The sequence below is a fragment of the Sus scrofa genome, chromosome 1 (assembly GCF_000003025.6).
Source record: "Sus scrofa isolate TJ Tabasco breed Duroc chromosome 1, Sscrofa11.1, whole genome shotgun sequence".
Classification (NCBI taxonomy): domain Eukaryota; kingdom Metazoa; phylum Chordata; class Mammalia; order Artiodactyla; family Suidae; genus Sus; species Sus scrofa.
Genome location: NC_010443.5, coordinates 265899283 through 265913970, shown reverse-complemented (window position 1 = coordinate 265913970; position 14688 = coordinate 265899283). Strand labels below are relative to the sequence as shown.

At 47.3% G+C, this 14688-nt stretch overlaps 1 protein-coding gene across 6 annotated transcripts in view; it reads right to left on the bottom strand.

Moving 5' to 3' along the window:
- Positions 1 to 14688, bottom strand: part of RABEPK (Rab9 effector protein with kelch motifs) — a 30757-nt gene that overhangs the window by 15092 nt on the left and 977 nt on the right. The window contains exons 2-4 of one of the 6 annotated variants that reach the window (XM_005654539.3): positions 8853 to 9136; positions 6772 to 6836; positions 3023 to 3180 (exon numbers count right to left, since the gene is read on the bottom strand). In XM_005654539.3, the coding sequence (XP_005654596.1) occupies positions 3023 to 3180; positions 6772 to 6824 (211 nt within the window). In that variant the 5' untranslated portion in view covers positions 6825 to 6836; positions 8853 to 9136. 6 annotated transcript variants of the gene reach the window in all.

Below are 14688 nucleotides of genomic sequence, written 5' to 3'. Positions count from 1 at the left end.
CCCCCAGAGAAAATGAGGGAGGAAGTAGATGGGTTTTGACAGCTTTCTAATTCCTGCTTCCACTCTCTCCTGAGGCTAGGCCACATTTCCTACCATTGGATCCTCTCTCTTTTTTTTTTTTTTTTTTTTTTGGCTGGTTTAAGAGAATTTCTATTACCTGTAAGTAAATGAAATCTAATACAATTTACATGGACCTAATGAAACATGTAGCAAAACACCTGCTTCCTTCCGCCATCCATTGTGTTGTACACAGTAGTCATTTGTTCACTCATTCATCCAAATACTTATAAAGCACCTACTCTTGTGCCAGGTGCCGTGGTAATGGCTGCAGATACAATGAGAAGCAATATAACCATGTTCCCTGACTCCAAGGAGCTCATACTCTGGTGGGGAAGACAGACAAGAAACAATCATATGTGACTAAGGGCTGTGAAGAGGGGTAACAAGGGGGCGTTCCCATCGTGGCTCAGTGGATCCGGTGTTGCCGTGAGCTGTGGTGTAGGTTGAAGACGCAGCTCAGATCCTGCGAAGGCCAGCAGCTACATCTCTTGATTCTTTGACCCCTAGTCTGGGAACCTCCATATGCTGCAGGTGCAGCCCTAAAAAGCAAAAAAAAAAAAAAGATGGGAAAGTACAGAATACTATGGAAATACAGGGGGTGGTTATGGCATTGCGATTTACATTAAGAAATGTATATTTGGTCTTCATCTGGTCTAGGCACAGAGCTCTGAAAACCCTAGGGATGCCCTAAGTGAAAAGACTGATACAGGTGTCTTTTGTTACTGATAACAAACCCCGGTGGATCACACCTGAATTTATGTTAGTGAGGTGGCCTTTGGAAAGCCCCTAAGGATGTGGGCTGGTTGCCAGGGGAACCAGCCCTGGGATTATGGAGTTGGAACTTTCTGCGCCAGACAATCCCAACTCTGGGGGAGGGCAGAGAGCGGGAGGGTGACCATCACCAGTGGCCATAACTGATTCAGTTGTGCCCATGCAAAGAAGCCTCCAAAGCAGAGGGGTTCAGAGAGCTTTCAGGAAGTGCTACAAGGGTGGGGCACCTGGAGTTCCCCTGTGACTTAGCAGATTAAGAACTAGGGAGTTCCTGTTATGGCACAGTGGAAATGAATCCGACTAGTATCCATGAGGATGTGGGTTTGATCCCTGGGTTCGATTAGTGGGTTGGGGATCTGGCGTTCCCATGAATTGTGGTGCAGGTCATAGATGCGGCTCGGATCCTGCATTGCTGTGGCTGTGGTGTAGGCTGGCAGCTGTAGCTCCAATTTGACCCGTGCCCCGGGAACGTCCATAGGCTGCAGGTTGGGCCTTAAAAAAAGGGAGCAGGGGAGCACCTGGACGGGGCACAGAGGTGCCTCTTTCCCTTGCCCTGTGCATCTCTTCTATCTGGCTGTTCTCCTGAGCTCTGGTGAGCCACTCAAGCAGGTTAACGGACCTTGAGGAGGGTGTCATGGTAACACCCCCCCCCTTATAGCTGGTGGGCAAGAAGCATAAGCGGACTTGCGATGGGCATCTGAGGGGGAGCAGCGATTGTCTCGCCTGAGGCACCTGTGGCACCTGATGCTGACTCCTGATAGGTCTTGTCAGAACCGAATTGTAGAACATGAGTTGGTGTGGTGGAGTCATTTGTTGTGGGGAAAAATCCCCACCCATGTGTCAGTCAGAAGGGAAGTACCAAAGACCAGCATTGAGAGGAGGCACAGAAGTAGAGAAGGAGGAGTTCCCAGTGTGGCGCATCGGAAATGAATCCAACTAGGAACCACGAGGTTGCGGGTTCGATCCCTGGCCTCGCTCAGCAGGTTAAGGATCTGGCATTGGTGTAGTGGCTCAGATCCCTCATTGCTGTGGCTGTGGTATAGGCTGGCAGCTGTAGCTCCCATTTGACCCCTACCTGGGAACCTCCATATGCTGCAAGTGCGGCCCTAAAAAGACAAAAAAGAAAAAAAAAAAAGAAGCAGAGAAGGAAAACAAGAGTTTCTCCTTCACAGTGGAGTGCCTAAAACAGTCCCAATGTATCAGAGCAAGGTTCACTGATGCAAGTGACATTTACCCTAGGATGTGACAGATGAACAGTAGCCAGATGATAAGGAAAGGGCAGAGCCTTCCAAGCAAAGGGAACGATACATGCAAAGGTTCAGAGACCCAAGAGTTCAAGGAACTGAAGGATATGCAGTGTAGCAAATGTGGGTTTGCGACAGGCAAGAAATGAAGCTGGGGAAAGCTTGAACTTGGGGAGTGACACAGTCAGACTGATATTTCAGAAGATACTCCTGGGCTAAGTTGTGGAAAACGCACTGTACAGGGGTAAACCAGGAAGCCAGCAGACCAGTGAGGAGGCTGTTGTAATTGTCGAGCTGAAAGATAATGAAGCTTAGACTATCACAGTAGCAGAAGAAATGGACAGACAGAAATATCTCGAAAATAAGAGATATTTAGCATTTGGTGATTAATTGGATGTGTGAATGAAAGAGGCGGAAGCACCAATGTCTCCCAGAGAATGATGAATGCATGGCTGGCTCCATATGGACTTTCCCCCCAAACAAGGAGGTCTTGGTTTGGTGAATGTGTTCTTGGAGACTGCTGAGACCTGTGGGACCTCTCCGTGATATTCATTTTCTTTTGCCATTTCTTGGGCTGCTCCCTCGGCATATGGAGGTTCCCAGGCCAGGGGTTGAATCGGAGTTGTAGCTGCCAGCCTACGCCAGAGCCACAGCAATGCCAGATCTGAGCTGCATTTGCGACGGATACCACAGCTCACGCCAGCGCTGGATCCTTAACCCACTGAGCAAGGCCAGGGATCGAACCTGCAACCTCATGGTTCCTAGGTGGCTTCGTTAACCACTGAGCCACGACGGGAACCCCATCCATGATATTCATTTTCTTAGAGGAAAACCCTGCTGTCTGGTCTGAACTGGGACTCTTAGGAAAGGGATGAATGGTCATGGCCAGGAGCACAAAGCCCTGTTGTCTGGCCACTGGGCACGTGTTCAGCAGCTGCTGGTCTTACCCAGATCCATCGTGTGCACATCTGAGAAGCTCCTGTTTGGATTTGCTCCCCCAACAATGAAGACCTTCCCTCTCTTGGAGTCACCAACAGGGGGTAAATATGAGCAGCTGTGGCCAACCCGAGCACAGGGGCTGTCTCCAGTCGGGGTCAAGGTGTACCTGCCGGAGGGAAGACGTGTTCAGGAGGCCTGAGCAGAGAATAAATGCAGCAGCGTGTTCTTCCATTCCTCATGGAACAGTTAACCAGAGTGAAGAGTCTTATATGTACACAGAAACTTTTTCTTTTCTTTTTTTTTAGGACTGCATCTGCGGCATATGGAAGTTCCCAGGCTAGGGGTCAAATCGGAGCTACGGCAGCTGGCCACAGCCACAGCAACACCAGATCCAAGCTGCATCTTCATCCCACACCACAGGTCACGGCAATGCCAGATCCTTAACCCACTGAGCAAGGCCAGGGATCAAATCCACATTCTCATGGATACTAGTCAGGTGCATAACCCACTGAGCCACAACGGGAAATCCAGGCACAATTTAAACCATATGCAGCAAAGCATCATTTCTCTGATTAATAACAGTACTCTCCCTTTGCACATAACCTTTGACTTTTCAATTTTGTCACTACTTTCATCTCACATTAGCCTAGTGGGGATGCCCTGGGCCACTGCTTGTCCCCATTTGATAGAGAGGGAAACTGATACCCAGAAATGGTCAATGGTGTGTCCTGACACAGTATGGTAGTTATGAGCAGTTTTTTTGTTTGTTTTTGTCTTTTTGCCATTTCCTGGGCCGCTCCCGTGGCATATGGAGGCTCCCAGGCTAGGGGTCTAATTGGAGCCATAGCCACCAGCCTACGCCAGAGCCACAGCAACGCAGGATCCGAGCCGCATCTGCAACCTACACCACAGCTCATGGCAATGCCAGATCCTTGACCCACTGAGCAAGGCCAGGGATAGAACCCGTAACCTCATGGTTCCTAGTCGGATTTGTTAACCTCTGAGCCATGACGGGAACTCCAGATCAGTTCTCAAATTCAGACAGACCTGGTTCAAGTCCCAGTTCAGGTCCTTTCTCAATGTATGACTTTTTTTTTTTTTTGTCTTTTGTCTTTTTAGGGCTGTACCCACGGCATATGGAAGTTCCCAGGCTAGGGGTGGAATCAGAGCTGTTGCTGCTGCCCTACACCAGAGCCACAGCAACGCCAGATCCGAGCCGAGTCTGCGACCTACACCACAGCTCATGGCAATGCCGGATCCTTAACCCACTGAGCAAGGTCAAGGATTGAACCTGCAACCTCATGGTTCCTAATTGGATTCTTTTCCACTGGGCCAAGATGGGAACTCCTCAATGTGTGACTTTTGATCAATCAGTTTTGTCTTTTTAGCGCTGCACAGTGGCATATGGAAGTTCCCAGGCTAGGGGTTTGATTGCAGCTGTAGATGCCGGCCTATAACACAGCCAGAGCAATGCCAGGCCAGATCTGAGCTACACCCACAGCCTATGCAGCAGCAGACGGCAACACTGGATCCTTAACCCACTGAGCAAGGTCAGGGATCAAACCGGGATCTTCATGGATCCTAGTCCTGTTTGTCACCACTGAGCCATAACAGGAACCCCGAAAAGTATATAACTTATTGATTTTTAACAGTTTTTCCAGACTACTCATGAAGTCCAAAGCTAGGACTTTGAAAAATTAAAAACCAGAGCTATTTATTCTGCTCTCTGAAGATACTATGAATGCTGATTAGGAGAGCATACTTCAAGTCTCCTGGTTGGAAAAGAAAATTCCATAGCTGTTTGTCAGGCCCAGTCTTTCCTCTTTTTTTTTTTTTTTTTTTTTAAGGCCCAGTCTTATTTGACCTCCGGCATCTGGTGCTCGCGGCTCCTCCCTTGTCTCATACCTCTCTCCTAACCTGGCTTCCCCACACCCCTCCCTTGCTGTTCTCTACCACCTGTTTGGCTGCACTGTTTCCTTCTCCAGCTCCTTTCCCTCCAGCTTTCTTCCATCCCTCATGGATTATTTTCTCCTCAGTCTAGATTTGCTTACCTGATCAATTTTACATGTACTGGTGGCTTCAATTACCACCCATTTACATATTCATCAGTCAATCTGATGAAGCTCTATTTCTTTTCCAGGTCTTTCTTCTTCCTTTTTTTTTTTTTTTTTTTTTGTCTTTTGTCTTTTTAGGGCCACACCCACAGCATATGGAGGTTCCCAGGCTACGGGTCTAATTGGAGCTGTAGCTGTTGGCCTACACCACAGCTCACAGCAATGCTGGATCCTTAACCCACTGAGCGAGGCCAGGGATCTAACCCGCAACCTCATGGTTCCTACTAGGATACGTTTCCGCTGTGCCAAGACGGGAACTCCCAGATCTTTCTTCTGATGGTCAGATTCCTATATTCCATTTCCACCCGAAAAATTACTGACAATGTACCATGCCTGCTGCTGACTTTGCTACAACCCTGGTTCCACCTACACAAAGTCCCTTTGAGGACAGTACTATTATCATCATCATCTGAGTTTTCCAACGGAGGATCCAAGGTTTAGAAAGGTGAACTAGGAGCTCCCATAGTGGCTCAGCAGGTTAAGAACCTGATATAGTGTCCATGAGGATGCAGGTTTGGTCCCTGGCCTTGCTCAGTGGGTTAAGGACACAGCACTGCAAGCTGCAGTGTAAGTCAGAGTTGCAGCTTGGATATGGTGTTGCTGTGGCTGTGGCATAGGCCGGCAGGTACAGCTCCAATTCCACCTCTAGCCTGGGAACTGGAGGAGAGCCTTTGCCCTGGCTTCTCTGCGTCCACTCTTGCTCTCTCCCCACCATCAATCTGATCTGAGCATTCTCTGGTTGGAAACCCTTTTGTGCCTCTCCACTGGTCTTAGGATAAAGCCCAGAGTCCTTAGGAGTTTCCTGGTGGGGCAGTGGATTAAGCACTGCCTCCTCGCTAGGGCCTTCTGTGAGCCCTGCTTCAGCACTGATCACTCTTCATCACCATCACCACCTTAGTCTGAAGCACCCCCCCCAACTCTTCACCTTTATACCTTCAGCACCTACACAGCAGCTGCCCCTGCCAGGCCAGGGTTACCTGCTGAATGAAGGATTGGCTAAACACACAGTCAAAACATAGTCAAGCCAGTTTAATCCAAATCCAATTCCCTGAAAATCTTTTTCCTTTTCTTTTTTTTTTTTTTTTTTTTTGCTTTTTAGGGCTGCACCCGCAGCATATGGAGGTTCCCAGACTAGGGGTTGATTCAGAGCTACAGCTGCCAGCCTACGTCACAGCCACAGCAACACAGGATCCGAGCTGCGTCTGCGACCCACACCACAGCTCACGGCAATGCCGGCTCCTTAACCCACTGAGCGAGGCCAGGGATTGAATCTGCGACCTCATGGTTCCTAGTCAGATTTGTCTCCGCTGTACCACAATGGGAACTCCCTCAATTCCCTGAAAATCTTAAAAGTGAGTCACAGCGTGGGGGAAGACATGGTGTTGGGGCTGAGGATGCCAGACGGTCAGTGCCTTACTCTTCCTGGTAAATGGATTTTAATAAAATCAACATCTGCTCTGTGATAACTGTTGCTCCACTACCTTTCCTCTGAAGACCTTCTCAGACAGGCTGAGTCTAATTGCCAGAAATCACAGACAGTTTCATCTCTACCCTTTTTCATAGACGATCCAACATGTTGGTAAACTACTTATAAATGAAACCAAAACTCATGTGCTTCTCTGTCTGAATCCTTCCTTACAGACCATGTTGCCTTCCTGGGCTTGTCTCCAGGCTCCAAGACTGGCAGCTGCTTCATGGTGTCCTATGCCTAAGAAAGAAAGGCACTTTTTTAGACATTTATGACTATCTCCCACCCAAAACACAAAGCAAATCAGGTTACTTCCTTCTTTAAAATTTTTTCCTGTTGATGTTCCAATTTCTAGAGCCTGAATAATTGGAATACATGTTACCAATCTTTTGATATAAACTTATATTTGGGAGGCAACGGTAATAAAACTTTATATTTTTTTTGGCTGTGCCCATGGCCTGTGGAAGCTCCTGCACCAGGGATCAAACCGGAGCCACAGAGGGGACTTGGGGGTGTTGCAGTGACAATGTCAGATCCTCAACCCACTGCATCACAAGGGAACTCCTAACATAACTTTCTTAATCCAATTATAGAAATGTTTTTTGCCTAAAGTTTTATGTGTCTGTGGTTTTCATGGGGAAGGGGTATATATCAAAATAATTTTCAGGAGTTCCCTGGTGGCCTAACGGGTTAAGGATCTGGCATTATCTTGTTGTGGCTCTAGTCACTGCTGTGGCAACAGTTAGATCCCTGGTCTGGGAATTTCCACATGCCACTGGTGTGGCCAAAATAAATTTTTTTTTTTCAGAGATCATCAGGTACTTATGCATATCAAAAGATAAAACTCTAGGAAATATCCTGGCCTCAGCGTAACTTTTTTTTCTTTTTTTTTTTGGTCTTTTTAGGTCTGCACCCATGGCATGTGGAAGTTCCCAGGCTAGTGGTGGAATCAGAGCTGCAGCTGCCAGTCTACACCACAACTCATGGCAACACCAGATCCCCGAACCACTGAGCAAGGCCAGGGATCGAACCCACACCCTCATGGATACTAGTCAGATTCATTTCCGCTGCGCCACAATGGGAACTCCTTAGCATAGCATTTAGAGCCTTCTGATCTTAATCTTCTTTTCAGGAACTCACTTCTACAATTTCTTGCTATATTGAGTTGTTCTTATCGTATGTGTTTCTCTAAAATGGCAGGCCCTTTTATAACTTGCATCCTGTGCTGCTTCCCTTACCTGAAATGTCCCTTCCCTTTTGTCAACTAGGAAACTTCTACTCAACCTCCAAAGCCCAATTCAAAAGTCTCCTTCTCAGTAAAGTAAAACCTTCCTAGATTTGTTGCTTTCCACTTAAATACATCTTCAAGTTACTTTTTTCTCCATCTGAAAGTATCTATTAAGCTATAGGTATTGCAGGGATCATTCTGAATCTAATCATCTATTTAAAATCTCTAGACTAGATTCCAGACTAAGTTCCACTAGACTAAATCCAAGAGAGCTGGGCCTCTCAGATTCATGCAGAGAACCTACCAATGGGCCCGGCATAGAGTGAGGGATGAGTGAGTGAAGAAAGAAAATGCATTAGGTTCCTGAGAGATGAACGGATAAATCAACCTTCAGCCTAAACCTGAAGCCTAAGTTACTGACTGCTGTCCCCAAAGCCCAAAGCTCAGTAGGATAAACTTCTTAGAGGCCGTCCCTGCCAGTCCCATCCCCCATGCCCATCCCCGCGTGGCAGCGATACGGGGTAGGAAGAGACAGGGTCAAGAGAGAACAGGCTGGTTGGTTCCTTTCCGTCACTGTGGGCTGGGCCAGAACTGAAGAAGGTCTCCCAGCGCTTTCCACCCGGGCCAGCTCCACTCCCCTAAAGGATGAGACGCGCCTCCCCCCGTCCCCACCCTGGATCGCTTCAAACCTAGGTCACAGAGACGCCCCCCAACCCCCAGATCCGGAGCGCCTTACCTGCCGCGGCTTAGGCAGGTCCTGGGCCGTGGCTCCGCCCCAATGGGGGCGGGTCTAAGACCTTTGCCCCTCCCCCGGACCCCGGAAGAGAGCAGCTGCCAACCGCTCCCCTCCTCCCCGCCCCCAGGGCTGGGTCCCCAAGATAAGCCCCAGGAAGGCGGCGCGAGGAATCCTTGCCGGCCGGGGTGTCAACCTGGCCGCGTATTCTCCCAGGCAGAACTGGCCGGGTCATCCCTGGGGCCCTACCTCCCTGGCGGAGAAAATAAGCCAGAGCTGCTTGGAAACGACTTACAAGCAAAACGCCAGCGGTTGGGCATCCATTTAGGTGACCCAAATCCCTTTAGGCAGCTGGGCTGTCTTAAAGGAGCTGGGATATTTTCAGTTCCTGCGCTTGTGCGCAATGGTTTCTGAAAGGAAAGGGAGAGTTGAGGGTGCTTTCTCCCTGCTTAATCTTTCGGCCAGTTCAAGCTTTGGCGCCGTAAACAGCTCTCTCATTCTATAATTAACGTTTGTAACCATGGCAGGCAGTATGTTGAACCAGGCAAAGGTGGCCCTTGGCCTCCTGGAGTTTACAATCTAAGGAGAGAGAGAAGGAGAGGGGAATTAAACAGAAAAAATAACTAGGTACATTTGTAAAAAGGCCAAGGAATAAAAAGTTCATCAAAGAGAGTATTCTCAGAGTTCCTGTCGTGGCTTAAGGGAAACGAATCCAACTAGGAACCATGAGTTTTGAGTTCCATTCCTGGCCTCACTCGGTGGGTTAAGGATCCAGCATTGCTGTGTGCTGTGTGGTGTAGGTGGTAGACATGGCTCAGATCCTGCCTTGCTGGGACTGTGGTGCAGGCTGGCAGCTGTAGCTCCAATTTGACCCCTAGCCTGGGAACCTCCATATGTCTGCTGTGTGGCCCTAAAAAGCAAAAAAAAAAAAAAATTCTCTTTTTTTTTTTTTTTTTGGATTTTTAGGGCCACACTTGCTGCTTATGGATACTAAGATTTGTTACCACTGAGCCATGAGGGGAACTCCCAAAGAGGGTATTCTTGGGGAAGTTACTTTTCCCTGGACCCCAGTGTCAGCCTGTCAGTAAAATGGAGCTAATAAGATTTCTGTCACGAGGTTATGGTGGGGAATACATGAGTTAATGAATATAAAGTGCTTAGTGCCCAGTGGCTGGCACAGAGCTGTCCTCTGTAAAATGTAAAGAAACTCTAGACACCAGTTCTGAGTTAGATGGGTTCATCTGCATTGCTGCTGCTCTCCTTATAATCATTCGCTCCCTGTGGCTTTCCTGAAAATGAAGAGGTGGCTCACCACTGTCTATGTTTCACCGAACCTCGAAATCCCTTAGAAGGGCTGAAGCCAGATGTATCCTGGGAAATGGAGGAAGCGGCTAAGGAAAGAAACCACGGGAGCTCCTGATGTACTGAGCATGTGGCAGCAGAGTGGGAAGCAGACAGACATACTTGGGTTCACACTCGGGCTCTAACCCTCACCATCTCACCTTGACATTTGGCAAGTTCGTTACCCTCTCAGTGCTCCAGGTTCCTCATCTCTAGAATGGGAATAGTATTTACGTACCTCAAAGAGGGAGCAGTTGAGGAGTTCCTGTCGTGGCTCAGGGGAATCAAGTCTGACTTAGCATCTATGACAACGCAGGTTTGATCCTTGGCCTCACTCAGTGGGTTAAGGATCTGGCGTTGCTGGGAGCTGTGGTGTAGGTCACAGATGCGGCTCGGATCTGGAGTTGCTACGGCTGTGGTATAGGCCAGCAGCTACAGCTCCCATATTCCACCCCTGGCCTGGGAACCCCCATATGCCTTGGGTGTGGCCCTAAAAAGCAACAACAGCAAAGAGGGAGCAGTTGGGAGGATGTGATAGAACAGGCGAAAGGCCAACTTGGTAAATCTTTTAGCTACTTGAAACCATAACAAAAATTTATTGATAAAATGGAATTCACAGTCTGCAGCTCTCCTCACTGCACAAACATCCTATTCAAAACACCTGGAGTCTTTGAGAGTTCTATTAAAAGAAAAAAATCTCCATTGGCTGTCTGCCAAAGAGAAGTTTCTTGCTTTCCTTCAGGAAGGAAAACTAAGGCCAGGTTGGCTCTGCAATATGTCCCTGTGCACCTAGATGGAGATTTTTACTCAAAACTGCATAATGTGGAGCTCCCGCTGTGGTGCAACGGGATTGGCATCATCTTGGGAGCGCTAGGACAAGAGTTCCATCCCCAGCCGGGCACAGGGGGTTAAGGCTCTGGCGTTGCAGCAGCTTCGGCTTAGTTTGAGACAACGGCTTGGATCTGATCCCTGGCTGAGGCGCTCCATGTGCTTCGGGGCGGCCAAAAATGAAAACCAAACAAAAACCCTGCAGAATGCTTTGACGTCCCCTCTGTCTTTAGGCTAGATCCGTTTCGTAGAGCCACGCTGGAGGTGCCCATAAACAAGAAACACTGGAGCAGGTTTGCGGGCAACAGAGCAGCAAGTTTTCACTGTGGGACATACTCTTAGACTAGAAAGCACATTTCAGAAAGTGTGGGAAAGAACTTCTGAGATTTATTTTTAGTATTTTTAAATTTAAAAAATTTTTTTATTTTTTTGCTTTTTAGGGCTGCACCTGTGGCATATGGAAGTTCCCAGGCTAGGGGTCGAATCGGAGCTGTAGCCACAAGCCTACACCAGAGCCACAGCAACGCAGGATCCGAGCCACATCTGCAGCCTACACCACAGCTCGAGGCAATGCCAGATCCTCAACCCACTAAGTGAAGCCAGGGACCGAACCTGCAACCCCATGGTTCCTAGTTGGATTCGTTTCTGCTGCACCACGATGGGAACTCTGAGATCTATTTTTTAAACTGGAAATCATGGCCCAGAGAAGTTAAAATGACTAACCTGCATAAATGGCAGAACGGGGAGCCCAGAATCTCGTTTTGTGCAAGGAAGACTAAGAACATGTTCCAGTCAGCGAGCTCTGTACTCTGTCCCTGTAACAAACCACCCAATGTGTCTATCAACCCTTTTAAGAACACACCCAACACTGGCAATATCAAGAGGGAGCTTCATTGAATGAGGTGGGTCTGCAGCAGGGAGCTTCTTAAGTTCAGACAGTTTGGAAATATGAGGACTGCCCCCTGTTTTCACTGGAAGCGGGTACCATCTGCTTTCACTACCTACCAGTTTACTAACTTATCAGCAAGGGAAGTGAAGATGCTGGTGACACCTTCCTTTCAAGCACTTGATCTTGTGTAAAAAACATTCACATCCATCTCCCTATTTGTCTTCCTTTCCAATTCTGAGTTGGTATATATATATATATATATGTATTTTTTGGTCTGTTTAGGGCTGCACACAGATGGATGTTCCCAGGCTAGGGGTTGAGGAGCTGCAGCCGCAGGCCTACGCCACAGCCACGGCAACACCAGATCTGAGCCGCATCCGTGACCTACACCGAAGCTTGCAGTAATGCTGGATCCCCAACCCAGTGATGGAGGCCAGGGATGGAACCACATCCTCATGGATACTAGTTGGATTCTTTACCCGCTGAGCCACAACGAGAACTCCCCTGAGTAGGAATCTTGAGTAGGATGAAATCCCAGTTGCTGAAGTTCAAACATGAAAAGTGAATTGTCAGCTTTTCAAAAGGACCGTAAAAAAAAAAAAAAAATCAAACAAGAATAACTCTTTTCCTCATTTGGGGCTTTTTTCCTCAAAAAACCAAAACAAAACAAAAAAAAAACAAAACAAAAAAACCCTGAGTATATTATCCCTCTTTTTCCCCCTTAAAGTCTTAAATGTTACCTCTTCAGAAAGGTCTTTTCTGCTCACCCAGTATTCAGTGCTAACACTCACATTGTACCCACTGTACATGACATTATTTTAAACACTTTCCATATATTAACTGTATGAGGATTTCCCTGGTGGCCTAGTGGTTAAAGGATCTGGCATTGACACTGCTGTAGCCTGGATTTGATCCCTGGCGTGGAAACTTCTGAAGGCTGTGGCCAAAAAATAAAGAATAAAACCTTCCAAACAAATAAACAAAAAACCCTCAGTACAAGCCTAGAAAGTAAATATTCTTATCATCTCCATACGAGGCAGGCACTGTTATTTTCTCCACATGGAATTGAGAAAACTGAAGCACAGAAAGGATTAATAACTTTGCCAAAATCACACAGGGAGTAATAGAGCCTCGACTTGAACTCTAGCCATACGCTGCCAGAGTCTACACACAATACCTCCACTACATTGCCAACCTAAAGTAGGCCTCTTCTACTCCGCTTTTCTTACTCACCATGCCCCTTTATCCCTTTTACTATTAATCGTACTTTGCAATTAATTATATGTTCGTTATCAGATTGTAAGCCCCACAAGTCAGAGATCATATCTATCTCATTAACATTATAGGTACCATATAATATTTATTGACTGAATAAAGAAATATATGCTTTTGGGCACCATTCTGCAGCGAACTTTTTTTGTCTTTTGTCTTTTTAGGGCCACACCCGCAGCATATGGAGGTTCCCAGGCGAGGGGTCGAATTGGAGCTGTAGCTGCCAGCCCACGCCACAGCCACAGCCACAGCAACGGCCATGTCAGATCAGAGCCATGTCTGCAACCTACACCACAGCTCACGGCAACACCGGATCCTTAACCCACTGAGTAAGGCCAGGGATCCAACCCATGTCCTCATGGATCCTAGTCCGGTTCGTTAACCACTGAGCCACAACAGGAACTCCTCTGCAACAAACTTTTAAAAATTAATCTTACTTGAAACAATTTCTTTTTGTTTTTTGTTCGTTTGTTTTTGCCATTTCCTGGGCCGCTCTCGCAGCATATGGAGGTTCCTAGGCTAGGGGTCCAATCCGAGCTGTAGCTGCCAGCCTACGCCGAGCCACGTCTGTGACCTACACCACAGCTCACGGCAATGCTGGATCCTTAACCCACTGAGCAAGGGCAGGGATCAAACCCGAAACCTCATGGTTCCTAGTCGGATTTGTTAACCACTGTGCCACGACAGGAACTCCCTGAAACAGTTTCATATGTGCATAATAGCTGGAAGAATAATAGAGAATTTCACCTAGAGATCTCAATAAAGTTTAGCCAAATGTTGGCAAAATACACTTTAGATCAAAAGGATCCAGTCCAGGGTTACTTGAACAAATATTTACTGAGACCTGCTACTATTGGATTACATAACTGTCTCCTAACACTTTTCAGCTGCAATTATTGCCTCCTATAGTCTTTTTAATTTTTTTTTTCTTTTTTGGTGGCCCCAAGAGATATGGAGTTCCCAGGCTAGGGATCAGATTGCAGCCACAGTTGAACCCTATACTGCCACAGCTGCAGCAATGCTGGATCCTTTAACCCACTGTGCCTGGCTGGGGATTGAACCTGCTGTCCTGGTGCTGCAGAGATGAGGCCAGATCCCAGTGGGAACCCCACCTCCTACAGTTTTATACAGTAGTTGGATCTAAAACGAGTTAGATCACATTACTTCTCTGCTCAAAACCCTGCAATAATTCTCGTTATATCAAAAGTAAAAATTGACGTTCTTTTCTTTCATCTTCTCTCCTACTTCTCTCCCCTTGATCCAATTACACTTTGCCATTTCCCAAAGATTCTAGACACGCTTTAATCTTAGGGCCTCTTCAACAGCTCATCTATAATTTTCCCCAAGTAACTGCACGGCTAACTCATCCACCTCTCTCTCTCTCTCTTTTTTTTTTTTTTTTTTTTTTTTTGTCTTTTTGCCTTTTTCCAGGGCTGGCTCCCACGGCATGTGGAGGTTCCCAGGCTAGGAGTCTAATTGGAGCTATAGCTGCTGGCCTACACCACAGCCACAGCAACACAGGATCCGAGCCCCATCTGCAACCTACATCACAGCTCACGGCAATGCCGCATCTTTAACCCACTGAGCAAGGCCAGGGATTGAACCTGCAACATCATGTTCCTAGTTGGATTCGTTAACCACTGAGCCATGATGGGAACTCCTCATCCACCTCTTTATTGATTCTTAAATATGCATTGCTAGAACTCCCTTACTCGGCTTTTTTTTTTTTTTTCCCCAGCACCTACCACTTTCTAATATACTCTACGGTTATTTACTATAGTTATTATTTACTGTCTCCTTT